Source organism: Cryptotermes secundus, unplaced genomic scaffold, assembly GCF_002891405.2.
Source record: "Cryptotermes secundus unplaced genomic scaffold, Csec_1.0 scaffold46, whole genome shotgun sequence".
Lineage (NCBI taxonomy): Eukaryota > Metazoa > Arthropoda > Insecta > Blattodea > Kalotermitidae > Cryptotermes > Cryptotermes secundus.
In genome coordinates this window covers 1,049,447-1,070,696 of record NW_019726221.1, presented here as the reverse complement: position 1 = coordinate 1,070,696, position 21,250 = coordinate 1,049,447, and the positions used below count along the sequence as shown (strand labels likewise).

General features: G+C 39.3%; 1 protein-coding gene across 3 annotated transcripts in view; it reads left to right on the top strand.

Moving 5' to 3' along the window:
• Window positions 1-20,905, top strand: part of LOC111863836 (elongator complex protein 1) — a 34,196-nt gene extending 13,291 nt beyond the window's left edge. The window contains exons 8-15 of one of the 3 annotated variants that reach the window (XM_023850566.2): window positions 2,324-2,517; window positions 2,845-2,982; window positions 5,824-5,926; window positions 6,014-6,150; window positions 8,220-8,371; window positions 10,865-10,943; window positions 14,235-14,322; window positions 20,866-20,905. In XM_023850566.2, the coding sequence (XP_023706334.1) occupies window positions 2,324-2,517; window positions 2,845-2,982; window positions 5,824-5,926; window positions 6,014-6,150; window positions 8,220-8,371; window positions 10,865-10,943; window positions 14,235-14,305 (874 nt within the window). In that variant the 3' untranslated portion in view covers window positions 14,306-14,322; window positions 20,866-20,905. Of the gene's footprint in view, window positions 1-2,323; window positions 2,518-2,844; window positions 2,983-5,823; window positions 5,927-6,013; window positions 6,151-8,219; window positions 8,372-10,864; window positions 10,944-14,234; window positions 14,323-15,425; window positions 16,356-20,850 lie in introns of those variants that run through there. The other 2 variants (XM_023850567.2, XM_023850568.2) reach the window with 2 other exon arrangements.
• Window positions 20,906-21,250: the final 345 nt, after the last annotated feature.

Sequence of the window (21,250 nt, the reverse complement as noted above, 5' to 3'; positions counted from 1 at the left end):
TCACTATACAATGAAGACATGTAGCAACCACAGCAGAAGCCACAGTGTGCCACATTTATTAGAGGATTACACTTATTGAATTCTTGTAGAAAAATTAATTTATGTTGCACTCGTACAATTATCGCTGTGGGGATGATGTAATGTTTTTTTTTCCCCCCCTAAATTATAATTAGAGTTATACGCTGGATGTGATTTAAGTATAACTTTGAAACAAAGAAATTACAGAATTATGTATATAAGCTGAGCTATCAAGGAACACATCCACTCCTTTGAATTCCAAAATGCCACTCCTCAGGATGCACGTATCTGTGTTGCATCCTTGTTTCGAAGGTTGAGAGGTCCTCTGACATCAGGCACTAATAAATCTCTGCTTAGCAGTTTATTTCTCTGATCAGGGCTCTTATCACCCTCACATAGAATACTACTACTAGTGGTGTTTGTGAACTAAGCGAAAATTAGTTCCAGGTAAATGGAATTTCAGTGCATGGATGCAGTTATTTCTGTCTTCAGTCATATAGGAACCAGAGTCCTTTCGAAAGTTTCCAAGATGTTCATAATATTACATTATATCTTCCTAGAGACAACACAATATAATATTCATCATAAATTCAGATTTTCAGCATAATCCAAAACATGTGGCTCATAGTAGCAATTGAAAGTGAATTGCTGTAGTTAAGAAGATCAGTCAAACCCAGTCAAGTAAAATAAAAATAAATTTAATGATTAATTTGGCTTTTAATTCTACACTGTTTCAAAATGCAGTGTTTTGGAAACTGGATCCATATCTATCCCAGGTGAAAGGGTGGGAAGCACCTGTGAGAAAGTGCTGATATCAATCACTGATGCCTCCCACCTTTTCATCTGAGGATGAAAACTCAGCAATCCATCTGTTGGCTTCCTTTCCATGGTTACATAGGACAAAGCATATTTCTGACAACGCTGGTCTTGAAATGGATTTGACACACCAAAGACAGTGAGAATGAGCATTCACCTTGGTAGATTTGTAGGGCTTTCTGCCATAGGAGAGGATCCAGTGATACAATCACAGAATTGCAGCACACAGCATCAAGTTCATATGTTGCCCTTCACCCAGGTCACTTCATGTTCTCATGCTGATCAAGAACAGATAGACGTGTACAGGCTCCCACGTGAATGTGGAGCAGTCTACATTGGAGAAACTTGCAACATGAGAGAAGACTACACAAAGGGGCTAGTAATCTGTCTTTATATCCATAATGTTTGGCAGTTGTAAAATATGTCATCAGTTCACTTCCAGTCCACTTCAAGAACACCACAATGGCAGTCCTGACAACACCACTACACCTATAGAGTTATTTGTGTAGCCACTGAAAGTAATTTGAACTGGAATTTTGACATGGAAGGAGGTTATCAGAATAATCTAGCTCATATGCTTATGCCTCTTCCTTCCACAACTTTCCTACATCAGAAACAAAGACGTCTGTACGACCACTTCAGATTGTATCGAGCCCCATAGCTAACTTTGTCTCTTACAATTTCCTTACTGTGTACTGTGTACTAAGTTGCTAGTACAGTATTCCCTAGTTGGCAGGTATTCAAAAGAAATTTGCTGTTGTTACAAAACCCGAAAGCTTATCACTGTCAATGTAAATTTCTGCCTTTAACATTCAGTTCAAATTCCCGTAATATAGTTTTCAAGGCATATTCTAGCATTATCCTTATGGATACATTTTAGTCTCCAAAGTGGTGAGATTTTCCATTTGTTCATTTCATTTCTTGCTCTTTCCAGCTATGCAAATATTGACCAGCTCACCCTCCTTGATTTAATATTCTAAGAATATTAATGAAGTAAACGTTCTAAAGTTCCCAGCTGTGTAATTTTCTCCGTTTATGTGTTATTTAGTCCTGTTTGGTTCAGATATTTTTCCTAGTACCTTCTTAAATACCTGTAATCTTAGTTGTTCCATCTAAGTGAGAAATCATTCTTTTCACCTGCTAAAAATAACATTTAGGATTGTATTTGTTTATTTATATATGGTTTATTTAATGACATTTTCAGTATCTGGTGATATATGATATAGAGTGGTTAATGAGTAGCAAGGTGGAAAGGATGTGGAAGCAAGCAGTCATGTCCTAATTTGCATTTGCATTTGTGTAGAGAGACCAATGAAAATTAGGATACCCAGTCTCTGGGCCAAGGTTTGCACCTGGCATCTCAGAAGTATGAAGATGGAGTGCTAACCCAACTCATTTATGACGTTTGGTGGAGAATTTTAATTTTATGTACTTCACCCTGGCTTTCTTACTTAACTGTTTAAATTTGTCTTTTTATGTGCACTTCTAGGGAGAACAAGTTGCATGAATTGTGCCAGGAGTTGGCGTCAAGTTTAAAAGATAGACGCCAGTTCAGTGAAGCTTCGAAGATTCTCTGTGATTATCTAGGTGATGTGGAGGAAAGCATTGCTGTATTGGCTCAAGGCAGATTGTGGAATGAGGCTGTTTGGTCTTCTTATCATCACAAAAGAGCTGATATGATAGGTAAGTATATAATGAGGAATTTGGGACTTAACAAAAGTCACCAAGCTTTATGTTAAGGAAATGAACTGAAGAGTATGATGGGCTAGACAAAAAATGATGCAGAATTTTGGTAAAGAAACATTTTGGACATTAAGACCAAGAAAAGGTAAGATATTAAGATGGATATCAGGGAAACAGGTTATGGGAATGGAACTGGAACCGGTTCACAGTCATGTTTTGCGCTAAGCTTCCTAATTAGCAATGTTGAACATATGAATTCTGTTGCTGGAGAATTAGTTATTCGTTACTATTAATTGCTTTATTATCTGACACAACCTTATGTTACAGAGACTCATGTGAAGCCAGGAATAATGGAACACTTGGAGCAGCTAACGTCCCAATTCATGAGTGCTCAAAAGGAATTCATTACATATAAAAGTAGACTAAATGTGGTGCGAACAAATAAAGAGCAGCGTCAAATAGAAGGTAAAATTTAAGCTCAAAACTGAACTTATGTGAAAATGATACAGAATTTAGATTTAAATTTTTGTTTGAAAAGTAAAGTGAATTTAACACTGGTAAGTGTAAGCGATATAGCTCCACCATACAGAGTTATTGACTTTTGGATATTGTCCATTGTCTTGTTTTTTTATTTAAAAACAATATATCGGAGACTGAACTGTGTGTCCATCCTTAGGTAAAAGCCTGCTTATTTGGGACCAATCGTTGAAGCAAGGTCCTTTCTCTGGACACCAGAATGAATACCAGACAGGATATATAAACCAAACACAACATAAACCTTCAGCAAGGATTAAGACAAACATTACAAAACTCCACACACATGAAGCCTAGCACCTATTGCCATGCATAATTTAAATGCCAGAGTCCATTAAATCAGAGTACTATCAAAATAGAAGCCAACACTAAAGAGACAAATTCTAAACGAAAAAAAAAATACAGTAGAACTTGGTTATAACATCATCAAAGGGACCTAAAAATAGTGTTGTTATAAACGAATGTCGTTGTAACCGAAATGGGCACTTCCACAGTAGCCTTATGTTAGTCACGTAAAAATCTACCAAAACAGAGTTAAAATGTTGCATTTTTTTAGTGAAATACGTAGTTAAGTACAGACTAACGTAACATTAACGTGGAATTGACCAAATGTGTAATATCAAAGACATATTACAGCGCTTTTCACTGACAATACACACATTATTTCACGAATCACTTTAACTTTCTCTTGAATGCTTAAAACTTTCCTTTTCATTGCCATGTTTTCGCTACTGCACTTCTCTGGGTTTAGGCAGGAACAGCACAGGGTAAGTAGACAATGTGAGGTCCTGTTAGACGAGATTCTAGGAAAGGAATGCAGTTAACAACTTGCCGCGTCCTCTTGCACTATTCACGCAGTCCCACCCCACACCCTTGTTTTCGCATAAAACCCACGTTCCTCTTGCAGCCCGGGGTCGTATTCTTCCAGGACAGTCACATCAGCAAGTAGAGAAAGTGAGGGTGGGCAGACACATCGAACTTTCCCACGATATCAGAGAAATTCAGGAATGAAAATGACGTTACATATGAGGTTGATGCATTTATGCATGTCGTACTAAGCAAGGTATAAAAACAGTTGCTTTATGAGGAATTAGTTCGTACCATTGAATATTTGACGCAATAGACAAGGTGTCGCAGAAACCGATGTTGCTATAACCAAGTTTTACTGTATTATAAAATCAATAATAGGACATCGTGGTGTAAGATTTGAATCATTCACAGCAAATAAATATGCTAAAATCTCAGGCAATCAGTCATGTCAATGTTGAGTCAAAAACCAGTGTTTCAGAGAGATCTCTCTCCATCATGAGGGTTGATGTGCTGAATGACCATACATCACTGATATGGATAGTCTGTCAAATCGATGCACCCTTCTTTTGGCATACTATTCAGCAAGAGGGCAGTCATACTATGTGATCACCCATCCTACTCCAACCTATCCCCATGTCACTTAACCTGGTATCCCTGTTGTCAGTTATTTTGTTTGCCAACACGAACACAGAGAAGAACATGCTACAAAGAAAACAAAGTAACTGACAGTAGGGATAGTGTAGCTGGACGACAGGTTGGAGTTCGAGTCCCGGTAGGGTCAAGAATTTTCACTTCTCCAATCATCCAGACCAGCTCTGGGGTCCACCCAACCTCCTATACAATGGGTATACTTGGAGCTCTTTCCCGGGGGTAAAGCGGCAGGAGCGTGAAGCTGACCACTCACCTCAAACTACTGCCAAGGTCAAGAAAGTGTACATCCACTTCCCAGTACATCTTCATGGTGTAGAGCTTAATTAGTTAAGCACAGGACAACTGTACCTTTTTTTACCTTTTAGGGATACCAGGTTAAATAGCATGGTGATACTCAGAATTGCTGGGTTTTTGGACTTTGTCCATCATCGAGTATTCTTGAAACTAGAAAGCTCAGCATTTCAGAAACTGGATCTGTTTCCATCATCAGGTAATGGGGTGGAGACACCTACTCAGTTGGGTCCCTTAAAAACGTTGCGTTTTCTAGTTTCTAGAATACCAGACGATGAACAGAGTCCAAAAGCTGGTAATTCTGAGTATTATACACCATCTTCAGAACTCTTTTAGAATCAGCATGATGACAGGTTAGAGTGAGGTGGGTGGCCACACTATTTGGTTCTGCATTTCTGCCTAGTACATTAATAGGAAGAGGCATCAACTTGACAGGTGTATATGTGTATAATAAATATATGGTCATTCACCACACTTACCCTGTTGATGGAAATCTTTGAATCATTGGTTTTTAACTCAACATTGACCTGGCTGATAATCCAAGAAGATATTAGCGTATATGCTGCCGCAAATTTGATCAGTTCATTTAATATGCAGACATACCGTATTTACGCATGTATAGGTCGCACATTTTTTGCCAAAAATTCAAGAGGAAAACTGGGGTGCGGCTTATATTCGAAATATTCGAAATCACACTTCATTTAAAAAAATTATATTCATAATTAGTAATACAGGGTGTTCTACTCCTGAAATAATATTCCAAGAAAATTATTTTTTCTATAATTTCTGTCTGAAAATTGTGCTGCAGCCTATACACGCACACGGCCTATACATGCGTAAATACGGTATTAATAATTATTGATGGATACCATATGTAACATTTCCTAAGCACACACACATGCACAGCTATGTTCATGTAGTTCCACCAGTGAAAGTATCACTGTTTGAACGTAATAATTATGTGTTCTTATTACCCTGAGTATAATTTTTCTAGCAAACCCGTTTCTTTATATGTTTCAGAAAAAGATGGTGACCCGCTAGAAGAATATGACATATATTCAGACACGAGCAGTGTTATGGCATCAACTCTTCATGGGTCACACATCGGTTCCCAAGTATCAATGTGAGTATAGTAAATTACTGTAAAGTATTTTACTTGCATATTTTAGTGCATTAATTTTCTTCATGTTTGATATTTCTTTTTCTGTAGGCGCAGCAGCAGATCAAGTAAGAACAGACGTAAGCTTCAGCGGAAGATGTTAAGTCTTAAAGAAGGAAGTGTGTACGAGGAATTAGCATTGATTCGAGCCTTGCATCAGCTCATTACAGCTACTAACAATGCTACAGGTTTGTTATCAAACACAGCTTACTGTTTGCAATACCTACTTATTCAGAAAATACATACTTGAAGTATTAAACAGGAGAGTTTATATTCTCGCAGACATTTTCCTTGACTTTCCTTCATCCCTCCAGGCAACTGTCATGACGTACCTTAAAACGGACTGCAGTCACTTCCACATCTCATTTTACTGCTAATTACTCACAATCCTTGAGGTAATGTTCCCACCTCATGACTCGTGGTACGCGGGTTCAAATACCCGGCGGGGGTCATCGAATTTTTAAGGGCGGAAAAATTCAGGGAACAAGTCCTCCGGGAGGGACTTTAAGCTGTGTGTCCCGTGTCGTAACTTTACGGCACGTAAAAGAACCTCATATCCCCAAAGGGGATCACAGAGCCAAATTACAGGACATTTCCTGCCCAACAATAGTCTCTAAGGCCTCTGATAGATGGGGGAAGCATTATAGAAACCGCTAAACAAGTGGCCAAACTCGCTTGCTCAGCGGGACTGATGGTACGCACCATTTATTGGTAGGGTATAGAGACTGGTAGAATATCATAGAGGGAAGCACAATAGATCAAACTGGTCGCGGTGCATGGGGAAACCCACCCTCTCTAACTAACTAATTACTCACAATCCTTTCATTTCTCATTTGACTGTGCACTGTGTGTACTGTTGGTACAGTGTTGTCAAATAAACATAGAAACAAAAATACAGGTAGTTATAACATTGTTGTAATAATTACTAAGGGAACAATTATATGACATTAATAATAGATTGTGTTTGTGAACGAAAATTTGTTTTAAAATGCGAGAATGAATGAAGGGAAATAAAGTTTTATTTTATTTCAAGGTAAAATTGTTGATAAAGTTTTATATCTGTGCAGTAATAAAGATAATTTATTCATAAATGAGTTGAAGGAAGTCTTAATTAAATATGAAATATTACCAGAGTCGTTGTTTACTTTCCATACAGTACGGACAATTCTTCGTAAGATGAGGCACCGACTATAGAATTAATTAATTTGCAACATCATGGCCCTCCTATGCATTCTTATATAAAAGAAATATCAAATTTCCAATTTGTCCATGGAAATGTATGAAAAGTAAAATACCAACGACTGATTCGATGTTATATAACATCAATTTTATCTTGTTTTATACAACAACTTTTAGTTTGTTTTTTTTTTTATATAATCTGACGTATTGTATTTTTACGCAAAGTATTTAAAATGATTAATAACATTGTATCCAATCTAATGTACTGCAGTTTATGGTATATGTTTGTTAATGTGTGTTTGCCTGATGATGGCCGTTAGTGGCTGAAACATGTAACGAAACCATAGCTGGGTGCTGTCCTTGATTTTTTCTGTTCGTTGTGTTGTGACGGTCAATAAAGAGTTGTATGTTGTTGGTTACCAGTGAAGGTTATTCCTTAAACTTTTCTCTCAGCTTATACAAGTAATACTTGGACATTTTCAAGCACACTTCCCTACTTGTAACATGGGTGTAAATATCATGATGTAGCATACTGCTGTGTATGCTCACATTTCTTTCTCTATGCATGTGTTACAATTAATAAGGTATTATGCATAATGAAGTAAGGTATAAATGTAATATGAAGTAATGTTATGAAGATTTCTACCTCCTGTTACTTTATGTTGTTTGTTAGAAAGGTACTAACATCACAGAGGAAGCAGCTGCCTCTGTCCAACTTGAAAGCAACAGGTTCCTCTAAAAATTTGGTACTTTTATCCTATGTTGCATTGCCTAGAAAACAATACTCTTCATTTTCACAGCTGTGGGAACTTAAAGTCTCACAGAAAATGTTATGTAGTATGTTTATTAATTATGGGTTTATAGTTTCATTGTAATGAAATTTTTAGATTACACTGCTGTTCTATATTTGTAATCAATGTTCAAAACTAAAGTATATCGGTAAGTTGTATCATCATCAGTTTCAAAGTAAAAGGTCTCCAAATTGCTTTGCCAACTGTTCCTCTCTTGTAAATGAGCCTGGTATATAATTCTTCGTGGCCTTGAAGTGAATTTCGATGTGGTGTGTGTTTCCTTACAGAAGAAGTAGAAAGCTTATGTCGAGTGTTACTCAAGTTTGACAAGGATAAGGAAGCAACAAGCTTGCAGAAGCTTCTTTCAGATCTGATGCAAGATATGGACAATGCCAAGAATGAAATATGGACAACTGATCTGCTGCAGCAGCCACAAATGGTGAGCAGCTTACTGTTTGCTATGGATTTCCATAAATGTGAATGTAGTCTCTTGGGTAATGAAATCATGTAGTTTTGTATGCAGTTACTGAGATTTCAGCACGAGCCTCTGTCTTCATGGTAGAAACTTATGAAATTAAACAGGTGTCATAGACCTCAAATCTTATATTAGTACTAGTTAACTGTCCCATATGTTGTCATGTAGCATGTGTTACTATAGTTGGGGTTCGATTTTTTGAATAGATTTATTGACCACTTACAGGTCATAACTACAAATAACTTTTAACACTGTCATTGATTTCTACACTTTACAAATCACTACATTCAAAGCCTTCTCTAGCCTGCAGTGTCTTCACTAGATATTTCCTGATAACGGCTTTTAAAAGTAAGATTCTTCTGCCTCTGGCGTCAAGTCCTTTCTTCACAGCTGCCCATGCAGAACTGCCTAACAACTGACTTTGTTTCTTGCTTATAACATCTCAGCGTGAGCCACATAAAATCTCGATGTTTCCAACGGTAACTCTGTTCTTGCGTGCATAATCATTGCTGTGGGAACGTGTTTATCGAGCCGTTACTCAGTAATGGTTGTTTGCAGCATCACCACTTTGCAACGTGTCTATATGGCACAATATTATGACACATTTTCAAAATGAACCCATAATGTATTTAAAACATTTTATGCCAATGCAAACTTTAGGCACAGGCAGGTATCCCAAGATTATTGCAGTATCATATATGTTTCTCCTGAATTAATCATTCATTAAACCCTTGCGTAAGATACAGAAATATGAAGATATAACTCAGATTATTATGAAGTATGAACTGAATTGAAATGGATGTAGTCTGTTTTATTCCTGTTGTATATACATGGCAACAGATCTAATTGTACAGTTTTTCCTTTTGTTTTACACCTTCTGTGAGATAATAAAGGGTGTTTCACTCGGAGCGGAACCCGGCATTTCATTAATAACTCGGATACTAGTAAAGATATTGCAACGAAATTTGGAGTGGACTCACCTCAGTTCATGTGAAGTCTGGTGACATCATAACAAGTGCTGTAAATGGCCACCATTTGCGTCCAGACAGCATTGGACTCGGCGCGCCATGTTTTGGAAAGTCCTTGCCCATACGTCAGGTGTCACTTCTTGGATGGCCTCACTTATATTTGCTTTTAAAGCCTCTGTAGTTCGCGGTTTGTTGGCATAAACTTGCGCTTTCAAATGTCCCCACAAAAAATAATCAGGCGGCGTTAGATCGGGCGACCGCGCTCCTGTTATATAATGTTAGGACTGACTGCCAGAGAAAAAATCTCTGAATATCTTATTTAAAGAAACGTCTGTTTATCACCGAGAAATGGTTTGTTTCCAAGAATTTATCTCTATGGTAACGTGTTTACCGAGCCGTTGCTTAGCAACGGATGGTTCCTAGACTGTGATTGACGACTAGCATGTTGGAGGCATGTAGTCACTAGATGGCACTTGAACCAGTGGGTATTGTGGCTGCCGTGGTCTGCACTGATTGATCAATTCATTGTGGGTGGCTCCCACAACACAACAGTAGAGGAATTTGTGTTTTCTGTGGGAGACGCCCCAAAGCTATATATTGAGGATCTCAGGCAGCTAGATTGAGAATTGAGAGTCAACAGTCAAAGGGGTGATTGAGAATAATGACAAGAAAGGAACTGGGCTGTGCACAAGAAGACCTTATATGTGAGACTGATATAAGTACTATGAATATGACTGGTGAAGACTGAGGACACTAGTGTGTGTAACAGTGAAGTGTAACATGTGGAAATTGTGATAGTGCTATAATTAATTGTAGTTCCAAGTTGAGTGTATAAGTTGTAAATAAATCCAATCATCCAATCCAAAACACTGTCTGTAGTAACATACTGTGTGACAGTATATTGTCTGCACTCCATTTTATAGCTACAAAATATTTGGAGGAAAAATACACCAAGTAATAAATATCAAGTAGGTGATCTGGTGATTACTTGGGATTATGCACCGGACTGTCATTCAGAGGGTACTTAATTTTATCTTTGGTTAGATCTGCTTACAGATTGAAACCTTCACCTCTTCTAAATATAAAACTTTGGGAATGCAAAGAGCATGAGGCCTTTCCTTTGGTTTTATGCCTGGGTTGATCTGTAACTCCCCTCTGCCAAACCTGATTACCATTACACTCAGGGTAATAGAACCTGTCCTGTCTCCATCTCACAAATTGATTCTAACTCCTTTGTCTATGTGCGCAGTGGCCAGGAAGGTGAACAAAAACCATGTCTGAAGGCAACAGACAAACTGACAGACATAACAGCATCAGCAGCAGCAGTATAAATAAATCAAATGTTGCTTTCTGACAAGATGTCTCACTATTATCATTTTCCTTTTGTTTAACCTCTAAAATATTGCCCTGATGCGGAAATTTTCTTCCATTTAATGCATAATGTAAAATAAGAATCTTTATCAGGTAAGCTCCTTCTCTTCTTTTCCAGAGCTATGGTTCTGATGCAACAGTCAACAGTATAATAAACCAACACCAAAGTGCACTAAACCCAGGTCTTGCACTGTTAGGTAAGTTTCAGAGATTTATATAAATAATGTCACATCATGTTTGTGTGACTAATAATGATGGGTTCTGGAGTAGATGAGTATATTTATTGGACACTCACAAGTCATAACTACAAATAATTAATAACATTCTAAAGATTACTTTAACTATAACACATAAAGTCTTCAACATCTGCCTACTAGTAGCATGGTAATGAACCCTGTCTAGCCCAGCTATTGAATTGCCTTACCAAACACTTTCTGACTTCCTTGAACGTCTACCTCACGAATCAATGAACAAAGAGAATCCACGGTTTCATATATAGGCTAGCTCTTATCCATTGAAATTCCTCCAAGCATATTCATTGCCACAAAACATGTTTATTGAAACGTTTGCTACTAAGCAATCAAAGTTTGAAGTTCTATTGTTGACTGCATTGGGAATGTGTTTGCCTAGAAACAGGGGTTTCTAGCTCCATAGCTTAATGCTTTGATCAGATCCATCACAGTAATTATAAGAAGCTGATATACCTTGTTTCTGATTGTTTATTGCTACAGAAATTTCAAATTGCAGCTTTTATTTTGTTTCATAAAATGTTGCTATAATATACATGTTCGCTGATGGTTATATGGTGGTTCCAAAGTAATGAACCTTGCAGTTTGCGAGCTTACATGACTGTACAAGTATATATTGTAGTATGCAGACCACTTAATAGGTAATAGCCCACACACATGAAACAGAGGAACACATCACGTCTGTGGTGACCTCATGCAAGAGTAGGAGAGCTGCAGGAAGCAGTGTTGCCATGCGGTCCATCAACAAGGGAACAGTGTTTTCTGTTAGCTTCACCCCGAGCTGGTGTCGCTTGACCGACTGAATTGAGTTAGTGGATTGCAGTCAAGTTGAGCTGAGGGTCAACAGTTGTGGGACAGTTGCCAGTCAATCAGACCATGAGCACGGAAGCAGAGGAAATTGTTGGAAGCCATTACCAGACAACCAGTGTACACACAACTTATTGAGAAGACTTAAGTATATGCTGTAGCGAATTGTAGAGTGTGAATAAACAGTAGCACTATAGATAATTATACTTATGATCTGTAAGTGTGTCAGTAAATCCATTTACCAATTTAAACCCCATCTGTAATCACTCATACATGCGACAACTAGTGTCAGAAGTGGGATTGGATTGACCGAATTGATGGATTGGAGACAGCAGTAGGTAGTTATATTGTCATACTAAGTGATGGAACAAATGACGGAACACCTTCTGGCCAAGATCGACACCAATATGGAGGCCACAATACACTGCATCTGGTCCAAGTCCAAGGAGACCGTCAAGCATTGGGTGGAAAGCGTCACGTGTCGACCAAAAGGTGCAGGGTCTGCATAAGGAACTGACCAAGACAACTGATGAAACACAGGTGGACTTACAGGCAGTAAAGACTTCCCTCGATACATGAACAAAGAGCCTCCAGGAAACCCTAGCAGACACGAGAAATGACCTTCACAAAGAGGTTGGCCTCATTGTTCAGGTTAAGACGCAAACAATAAGGCCTGGAATAAGGATGTCAAGAAAGGATGGAAGCCAAGATTGAGACCACCAAGCAAGAGTTCCAGGCACAATTGAACGAAACCAGAGACAAGGCCAAGCGCAAAAGAACAGGAACCGGCACAGTTGCACCAAAATCACTGAAGTTTGACAGGTCTACGTCATGGGCCATGTTCTGGTACCAGTTCAAGATTGAAACAGAGCACAACTGCTGGATAAGAATGGAAAAATCCACGTACTTACTCACCACCTTGCAGGTCCAGGTCACTGACATGCTACATGGAGTCGCGAATGGAGCGACCTATGAAGAAACCCTCAAGGCCTTGGAGGACTGCTTTGGGGACCAGCACCTGGCCTCTCATCGAAGCCAGCTAAAAACAAGGACCCAGGATTTCATAGAATCTTTGCAAGAATTTGCTGCAGCCGTCCAACAGCTGGCCCATCACCCCTACCCCACACTATCCGAGGACCATATAAGGAGGGTAGCAGGCAAGTCGTTCACAGATGGGGTAGAACACACCACCATAAAAGTTCAGCTACCACTGGGAGGAGAGAAAACAGTGAATGAAACTCTGAGGCAGGCCCTCATGCTGCAGGCCATGCTGCTAGGAGCGAGGCCCCAAAAAACGAGTGCCAGGACATTCCAGTGGAGCCAACCACCCAAAACAGGACAAAGACACCAAAGACAATCGGCATGCTGGAGCTGTGGGGATCCAGGCCACATCCAGGATAACTCCGTCTACAGGAGGAAGGCAGAAAGCAACCACCAGCACCAAAAACTAGACGACAGACCTCCGAGAGTCACATGGGAACCGGCAAGAAGGTTCAAATGGCGACTGAGAAACAGTAGAGAGATATGATGGGAAACTGTCGGGAAACATGCTGGTGAATGGGGGGGGGGGCTGGCATACACATTAAGGCCTTCCCACTACACGCAGGCTGTCATTACAGAAAGGGCCAACCCTAGCTTAGTCACGCGGCTGGATCGATGAAAAACCATTCCTCATGACCATCGACACTGGGACATACGTGCCTCACCAGGCCCGATATCGCCACTGGATAGCCCAAAAGACAGTCAAACCAACACTACACGCTGCAGAAGACGGCATCTGGAGAAGCCCGCTCCATCTTGAAGGAAGTTTTCCTGACACTGAACCTGGGGCGGTGCCCACTGAAAATTTGAGTATTTGTTGCCAAAGGTCATGGTTGCAGTCATGGCACTCTCCCAGAATTTGCTCAGAGGGACTGAGGAGAACCAGAAAACCACAAAGAAGATCCCAGTCAGGATAGCTTGTCTGCGGACCAAAATTTGAAACTGTAACCTTCTAAATACAAAGCAGGAGTGATGCCCATTTGATGCCACCATTAATTGGAATCATAATATGTGAATGGACAATGCCAGAATACAAAATGCAGCTTCATATACAAATGAGATTATTTGGGGGGGGGACAGTGAATGAGACAGAGATGTATGTTGAGAGAGAATCTGTATGCGTGTAGGTACCATAAGTAAGCAGTATTGCAAACATCCTCCACCTCTCATCTGAACTGCGTTAAAGTATGAAGTTATTCATGTTACATTTCACAAGATGTTGCTGATACAACAGGGATCCCAAAGCTGTGCAAAAATATTTATATACTGAAGAGAGCTTAGCCATAAATAAATGGAACCACAGATGGCGAATCCATGAATATAGAGGGTTATCTATACTAAATTTTAAGAAATGTTTCAGGAAATTATAGATTATTGATTTCTCATTTACAGAGCCACATTTTAGGTTCCCACCACAAAATAAAAGTATTAGCTGGAAGATCAGCATACTCAATACAGCATGAAGACGTGGACATATCAGGTAAATTTACCTTCTTTGGCACACTGAAAATATACTGATTGCTCTTGTTTATTTACACATGTTAGAATTGTTATTATTTAGGTTCATGAAGTATTGCTTTTGTTTAGCAGTCTCTCCAAATTTTTGACAGTATGTTTGTAAAAATATTACATATTACTTGCACTAGAGTGTTCTAGGAATTCCATTCGGCATATAACAGCTGTCTTAGAGGGCGGCATATTGTAATATGAAAAACACATATGAAACAGTAATTGGTAGTATCCAGGTGAAAGTTTCAGTAAGAAATCAAAATATCGGATATTTAAATTACCTTCTTACAGGTCACAGGGAGAGCTATACTTGGCAGCCATGTCAAGCGCTTCCATATATATGTTTTATGGTATTATTTTCAGTGTTTTGGTATACGTGGTAGAGTCATTAAGTTCGTGTAATGTGGTTTTATCACATAATATTACAAGGTATTCACATACACTTACGCAGATCCACATCGGCCCTCAAAATAGTTGCCGTTGGCCACTGTGCAAGTCTGCCAATATTGATGTAGCTGTCAAAAACTCTGCTGAAGCATATTGGCAAGAAATTCCTGTATGACTCTTTGCGGCCATTCCACGAACTTATTGACTGTGGTAGTATATCACAACATGTTACTTTTTATATTGCATTTTACTTTTTAAAATGCGTAGAAATTTCCTTTCATTTTCTTTATGAAGTTGGTATATCTTTAAAATGACTAGTTAAGTGTAATGAAGTGTTATGTAGCAGTGTCTGCTTTAAGCAGGGGATAGTTGTTTTTGTTTTGGAACTTTTATTGTGCACCAGTTCATTATCCATTAGTGGCAGGAGACGCCACGGCCATCTTGGAAAATGTAAGTGATGTCATAGTGGGTTGCTGAATTGCTGTTCTCAAGGGTGTATTTGGCAATGCCTCTGTGCTGTAGCCTAGAGAGACCATAGTGACCTGTTGAAGAACTGATATGTGGGCAATTGGTCTTACTCCTTCGTGGCCATGGGGTCCACATGGGGTGACTATGATATGCTGCCCACACCAGTTGCACTGACCCCTACCTCTGGACAAGGTGTGATATGTAGACTTTTCTCTGCAGGTGAACATACCATCAGGATTTATCCTGCAGCAGTACAGGGAGCATTCCATAATGGCCTTCATGAGGCTGCACATTTTTGTTGATTAATTCTTGGAAATTCTGTATCCTTCACCACAACAACCATCTGTAGCAAATGCTCAAGTTTTGCCCTCATCAGTTACCCAGCAGGCAATACAGAAATAGGCTGTAAACCGACTATTGTGTTTTATGTAGTTGAAGTGTCTGAGAATTTTATAGATATAAACAGACATTCAGGCACACACTTGCAGATTTTAAGTGTTGGTGGTTAGTTACTGATATCAATTCTGTTTTTGGGTAGTGATACTGTGTGGTTGTGGGTAATGTTGCTGACATTTCAGGGGTACAGGAAGCCTCCATTTTCAGGGTCAAAGTGTGTAGGTTGGTGAGTTGCTTATGGGGAGAGAGACAAGACTCACACACACCCCCATTCTTTTTTTAAAAGGTAGGGTGTAAAGGGGATTGGTATCTTGAGTCCACCAGTAGGAACAGTGGACAGGGAAAAGCTGTTGTCATCATCAACCACAACTACACTGTACACACACACATATTCTTTTTTTATAATATGTGAATGTTGATTTTGTGTGAGTGTTTATTCTTATGGAGGTTGTTTACCAAAATATAACATACATATTAATTCCCATAATTAAAATATTATTGTAAGCATCTGTCAAAAGCTGCTTGCAGCATCAGAACTAACGTACAATGCCTGCGTCCCTGAGTTTGGGAAATGAGTGCCTGGGATTCATACTGTTATAAATGTTAGAGCATAAAAATTACATAATTTTCATAAAGGAAATGAGGCAAACGTATTTTTGTTCATTTCCATGACTGATGTAAGTTTTGTTGCTATACTTAACATGCTTTTTTTTATTGCTAGTGGGGTGGGACTAAGCCCCTTGTACTGTGGCCACTTCTGGCCTATTGTATCAGTCCCAGATGATAGGTGAGGGTGATTGTGGAGCAATTAGTGGAATGAAGATTGGCAGGGGAAACCGAAGTACTCTGAGAAATCCTGCCCCAGCGCCACTTTGTCCACCACAAATCCCACTTGACCAGACCTGGGATCGAACCGGGGCTGCCGCGGTGGGAAGCCAGCGACTAACCACTTGAGCTATGGTGCAGCCTTACATGCTGTTTACAACATTCTTTCAGTTACAGTATTGTATGAAGTTAAGTTCTTAGACAGCTGTCATGCATAGGATCAAATGAAGGGAGATGAGATGGTTGGGGACATGTAGCACATAAGGCAGATGAAATGTGTGCAAAATTTTGGTCCAAAAACCTGAGGAGAAGAGACCACTTGAGAAATAAATGTGAATTGGATAAGGACCAGTGATGTGCAGTCGTAATGAACCCTCAGGTTCCGTGAATTGCGGGGCATGTCTTGACTACTTGTCTTTTTCCAGAATTATTGCTAAAATCAAACCTGAAAGGGAACCCCGTGCATACTTAGATGTGTGTGGCAGATTTTAACACCCGAGCAGAAATCTGAATACACTGGAAGCAGAGACAGAAATGTTAGGACTAATATATGCTGTTTCTCATTACTCAGCAGTTGTACAAAAATCAGTGTAACATTTTGAAATTACCACAGAGATACTGGGACATTGCATTTAAATTCTGCATTCTATAGTGCTTACTCTGTATGAACAGAGGTAGCTGATATTAAGAATATGACAGTATGGGGCCACATCATGCCCACAAAGCAATGAAGAGCTTTCTCATGGAGAAAAAGTAAGATCTAACATTTTATGCAGATGACATATGAACACAATGACAGACTTTATGGACGTTATCAATCGTTGTAGTTTTATTCAAAATGACGTTTCAGAGACTTCACACTGCCTCTATCCTCATGTAAGATGCCTACTTACTTTAACCCAATCGACAGAGCTGGTCCCGGGGGGACTAGTTATGTATATTTATCATACTTGAAGACAGGGAGAATCCAACCTTCGAAACGTCTTTTTAAATAAAAATAGGACAATAGATAATATACGATAAGTCAATCATTGTGCTAAAGAAGAGCGTTTTCTGAACTTTAAGCAGAATTCATTCATCACCATTATTGTAGTAAGTCTGTGGAGCAGACAGTTGGGATTCAATTCAACGAACCATATAACTATTCTCTTTATACTTGTATGCTCGTGCAGAGGAGTTCTGGTGCTCACCCACTCAGCTCTTCTGTCCCCGCGATTACGGTAGGCCGATACAAAGACCTCTCACAACTCACCTATGCTATAGTGATGTAATTAGGCCGACCTGACGGTCCCTGCTTCTGTGTTATTAAACGATTGGTGCGACATTTTGAAGTGCACATGGGGGGTGTCTATTCACTCGAACTCGCATTGCTATTGAAAGATGGACATAGTAATGAACAACGGGCCTGCTTTTAACAAATTGTAATTCAGTACATTAAATATAACCGATTTTTACAAGAACAAAAAAATCGGGTAAACATTTGTTTGTATTACATAAAAGGTCACATGATTACAGAAGGGCATAAATAAGCTTACATATAAGGGAGGACAAAAATTTTATGTGTTCAGTTTGATTATCAGCAGGTTTAAAGCCATTCGCGAACTTCAGCTACAAAGTAACAAACATTATGGCTCGGGATTTGAATATGAGGTCATAGATTGGTTGACCGTTGCTTCTCCTTTCCCCACGAACCCACAAACAAGATACATCAACACGGACGCGGTTTCCTTTAGTGTAGATATTCACAAGTGTATTCAGATGTGGGCACGTTTTACAGCACACCTCATAAAGAAGCCTCCATAATGCATAGCATATAAGTGCTAAACCTGCGTTGTTCACTTGAATTTACGATATGAGTTTTCGTCTCAGGGTGGCCGGAGTGTTCTGGCGCCATGAACGCCTGCCGACACTTGCTGTGTCATGTGGCGGAATTCAGATTATTGTCAATGTTCTGCCATATGCTTGATGAATGTTTATTAGGGTCTACAACTCAGTATGAAGGTGCGAATAAACCTTTAATGAATAGGAGCGGAGAACCCAAATATGACAAGCGTTTGAAGTAATCAAAAGTTTTAATGTTGAATGAGACATCGCGTACTCAACGTGTAGGCTGTTAAAAGTGTGAAGCTTTTGCTAGACTTAGTTTCCGAGCTGTTACGTTAGGGGGCATTAATATTAATATCTCGGCCCATGTCGAACACACATGAGGCTGGCTTTCCATAAAAAATGGATAGCACTGTGTAATTAACGCTTGAATAGCTAGTATGTAGAGCTACTACAATACAGAAACGCATTCCCTTCGCATTTCACTGAAAAAAAAATCCAACAGGAAATTAATATACAGGTTTTGATGTTTTTGCGCATAACTTGTCCGCTTAAGTTCTGGCTTCCTGGTTGGTTCCTCCAGTACTGGTTGTCATGACTTATGTCATAGGTTGTAAGATTCGAGTTTCTTACAGCAGTGGTTATGAACAATTCTGTCTTCTAGAATATAGCACCATGTATTGCATTGAAAGTTAACCGACGTTTCGGACGAACAATTCACCTCAATTTGCAGAATAGAAGGATAATCCAAAGTAAGGAGCCAGCATGAAACACAGCATTTTTAACTCTGCTTACTAAATTCTTCATCTTTCACGCACAATATATTCAGTCCCCAATGCGACTGTTTTCACTTTTATTTCTCTTCCTTACGACATGTTTCATTATCTTACTCTTCGGCTCTGGAGTTGAAGGCGACATGTTCCTGAAACGTCGCCTGAAATTTAAGGGACTACACAGCGTTATATCCCAGAAGACAGAGCTCTTTTATGTTGCATGATATTTTCACAAATAATTTCCTGAAAATGCCATGTTATAGATCTGGATTTACATGTACATCATCACACATAAAAGCATTCCGAATGTGTATCGTAAGATAACGTCTCCATAAATTCTGGTGAAAGTATGAGATTAGTAAAAAAAAGAAAAAGTAAAGCTATCCCTGTAACAGGCCATGAACTCCCATAGGGTTGTGAGACGTTGAGGCTCCCACATTATCTAGACAATCGGCTCAAAGATGGCTGTAAGGTTGTCAGCCTTACGCGCCGGCCATGCTTTACTCCCTAGGAAAATTATTTATTTAAATAAATACAACCTCCGTGGCCTGTAGTCCGCAAGCGAACTATACCGACCGAGCGACCGCCGCTTGTCGGCGAAGTTAGTGCCAACTTTAGCGGATAAAGGGTGTCGCGTGGTGAGCGCAACAGATCCCCACGGCCGTTAATCTCGGTTTTCTAGACCGGAATACAATAAATGGTCAACATAATTTTTAACACTTGTATTGCCTAATATTTCCACTTCACTGCCCTTCAGAACTTACGGAGGTTTCCTGATTCTGGACGAGAAGGGTCACAGAAGTTTAAAGTGACTGAGCATCGACCACAATGTGCGTGCGTGCGTGCGTGCGTGCGAACGTGTGTGTAGGAGGAATAGCATATGTGGTCTGCTAATTTAAATTCCAAGCAGGACAACACCATTGACAACGTTGTGTTGTTACACTAGTGGTCATTCCACCAGAAGACAGGCATGATTTGTTTTGCACAAGATACTGTATTGAAATCTGCCTGCAGAAACTGGCGGCGACCATCAAGTGCTTCAGTTAACAAGTTGACATATTCTGTTCAGTAGTTTTCCGACTGATCAGTTGCATCACCGACAAGTGCATTTCTTTGTATAAGTTGTACAGTGCAGGTAAACAGTGTGAACAACAATCGGTAATATATTAGAATTGCTGGTAATTCTTTGTAACAAAAGCTTTCAGGTACACAGATATTGCTAACATTATTAAAAGTAACATTAACATTCTTTCGTAGTACTGTACATATCTGTGAAATTGTGTTACAAATTACAGTTCGCGTTCAGTTTGTTTTACGCGTGAGCAAATTACTTGTGTGGGCTACAAATATTTCTTCGTTCTATTTAGAAACAAGAGTGGGCCTAAACATACGTTTATAGGTGTATTTGAGCCATGAGAAGAATATTCTGCTTTGTTTATAGACTTCTGGAGTTACAAACACATAAGTTCGAATAACCACAGTATCGAAATACAGATAACTGAACTCTTGATAAGTACGCTTATGTATGTTGCTGAGAGTTATGTTCCCATTATTACATTATCATAAATTAAATTGAAAAGTATAATTTTATGGCTACATAAAGGATTTGGTAGTGTCACGGCGGTGGTTATTAAGAGTTCTATCTTTTGGGATATAACCTCATATAGTCCGTTTAAAGCCAACCGCTGTTTCGGAGAGATATGTCCACTTGCTACTGTTTCACGCTGGTTTCTTACTTGGCTTATTCTTCAATCATGAAGATGGAGGTGACATGTTCTACGAAACGTTAGTTGACACTCAGCGGAATCTCACCATAATGATAACAGTGTTTATGTTTATAGCTCGTTGCTAGGCAACAATCAGCGCGCCAATGGACTGACGTGACTTGTTTTCTGTGTGGTCTGCGCTACGCAACAATAGAACTGTGTTTTCTGTGCGTGGTGCGTGCCGAGAGGATATGAGAGAACACGGAAATGGGAATTGACTTCACTTGAGTTCCGAAGATCCAAGGGAACAGCAGTGTGGCCAGAATTGTATGATATTACATATGTTATAGTTACAGTAATCTTGAGAGTGTAAGAACTAATTGTAGTTACGACTAGTGAAGATTCAATAAACCGATTCACCAATCCAAACCCGCGTTTTGGGTCGTTAAATTATGGTGTCCTAAAAAGTTAAATATAGAATTTTATTTTTAAATTGTTAATGCTTGCTTTAGCTCCGACG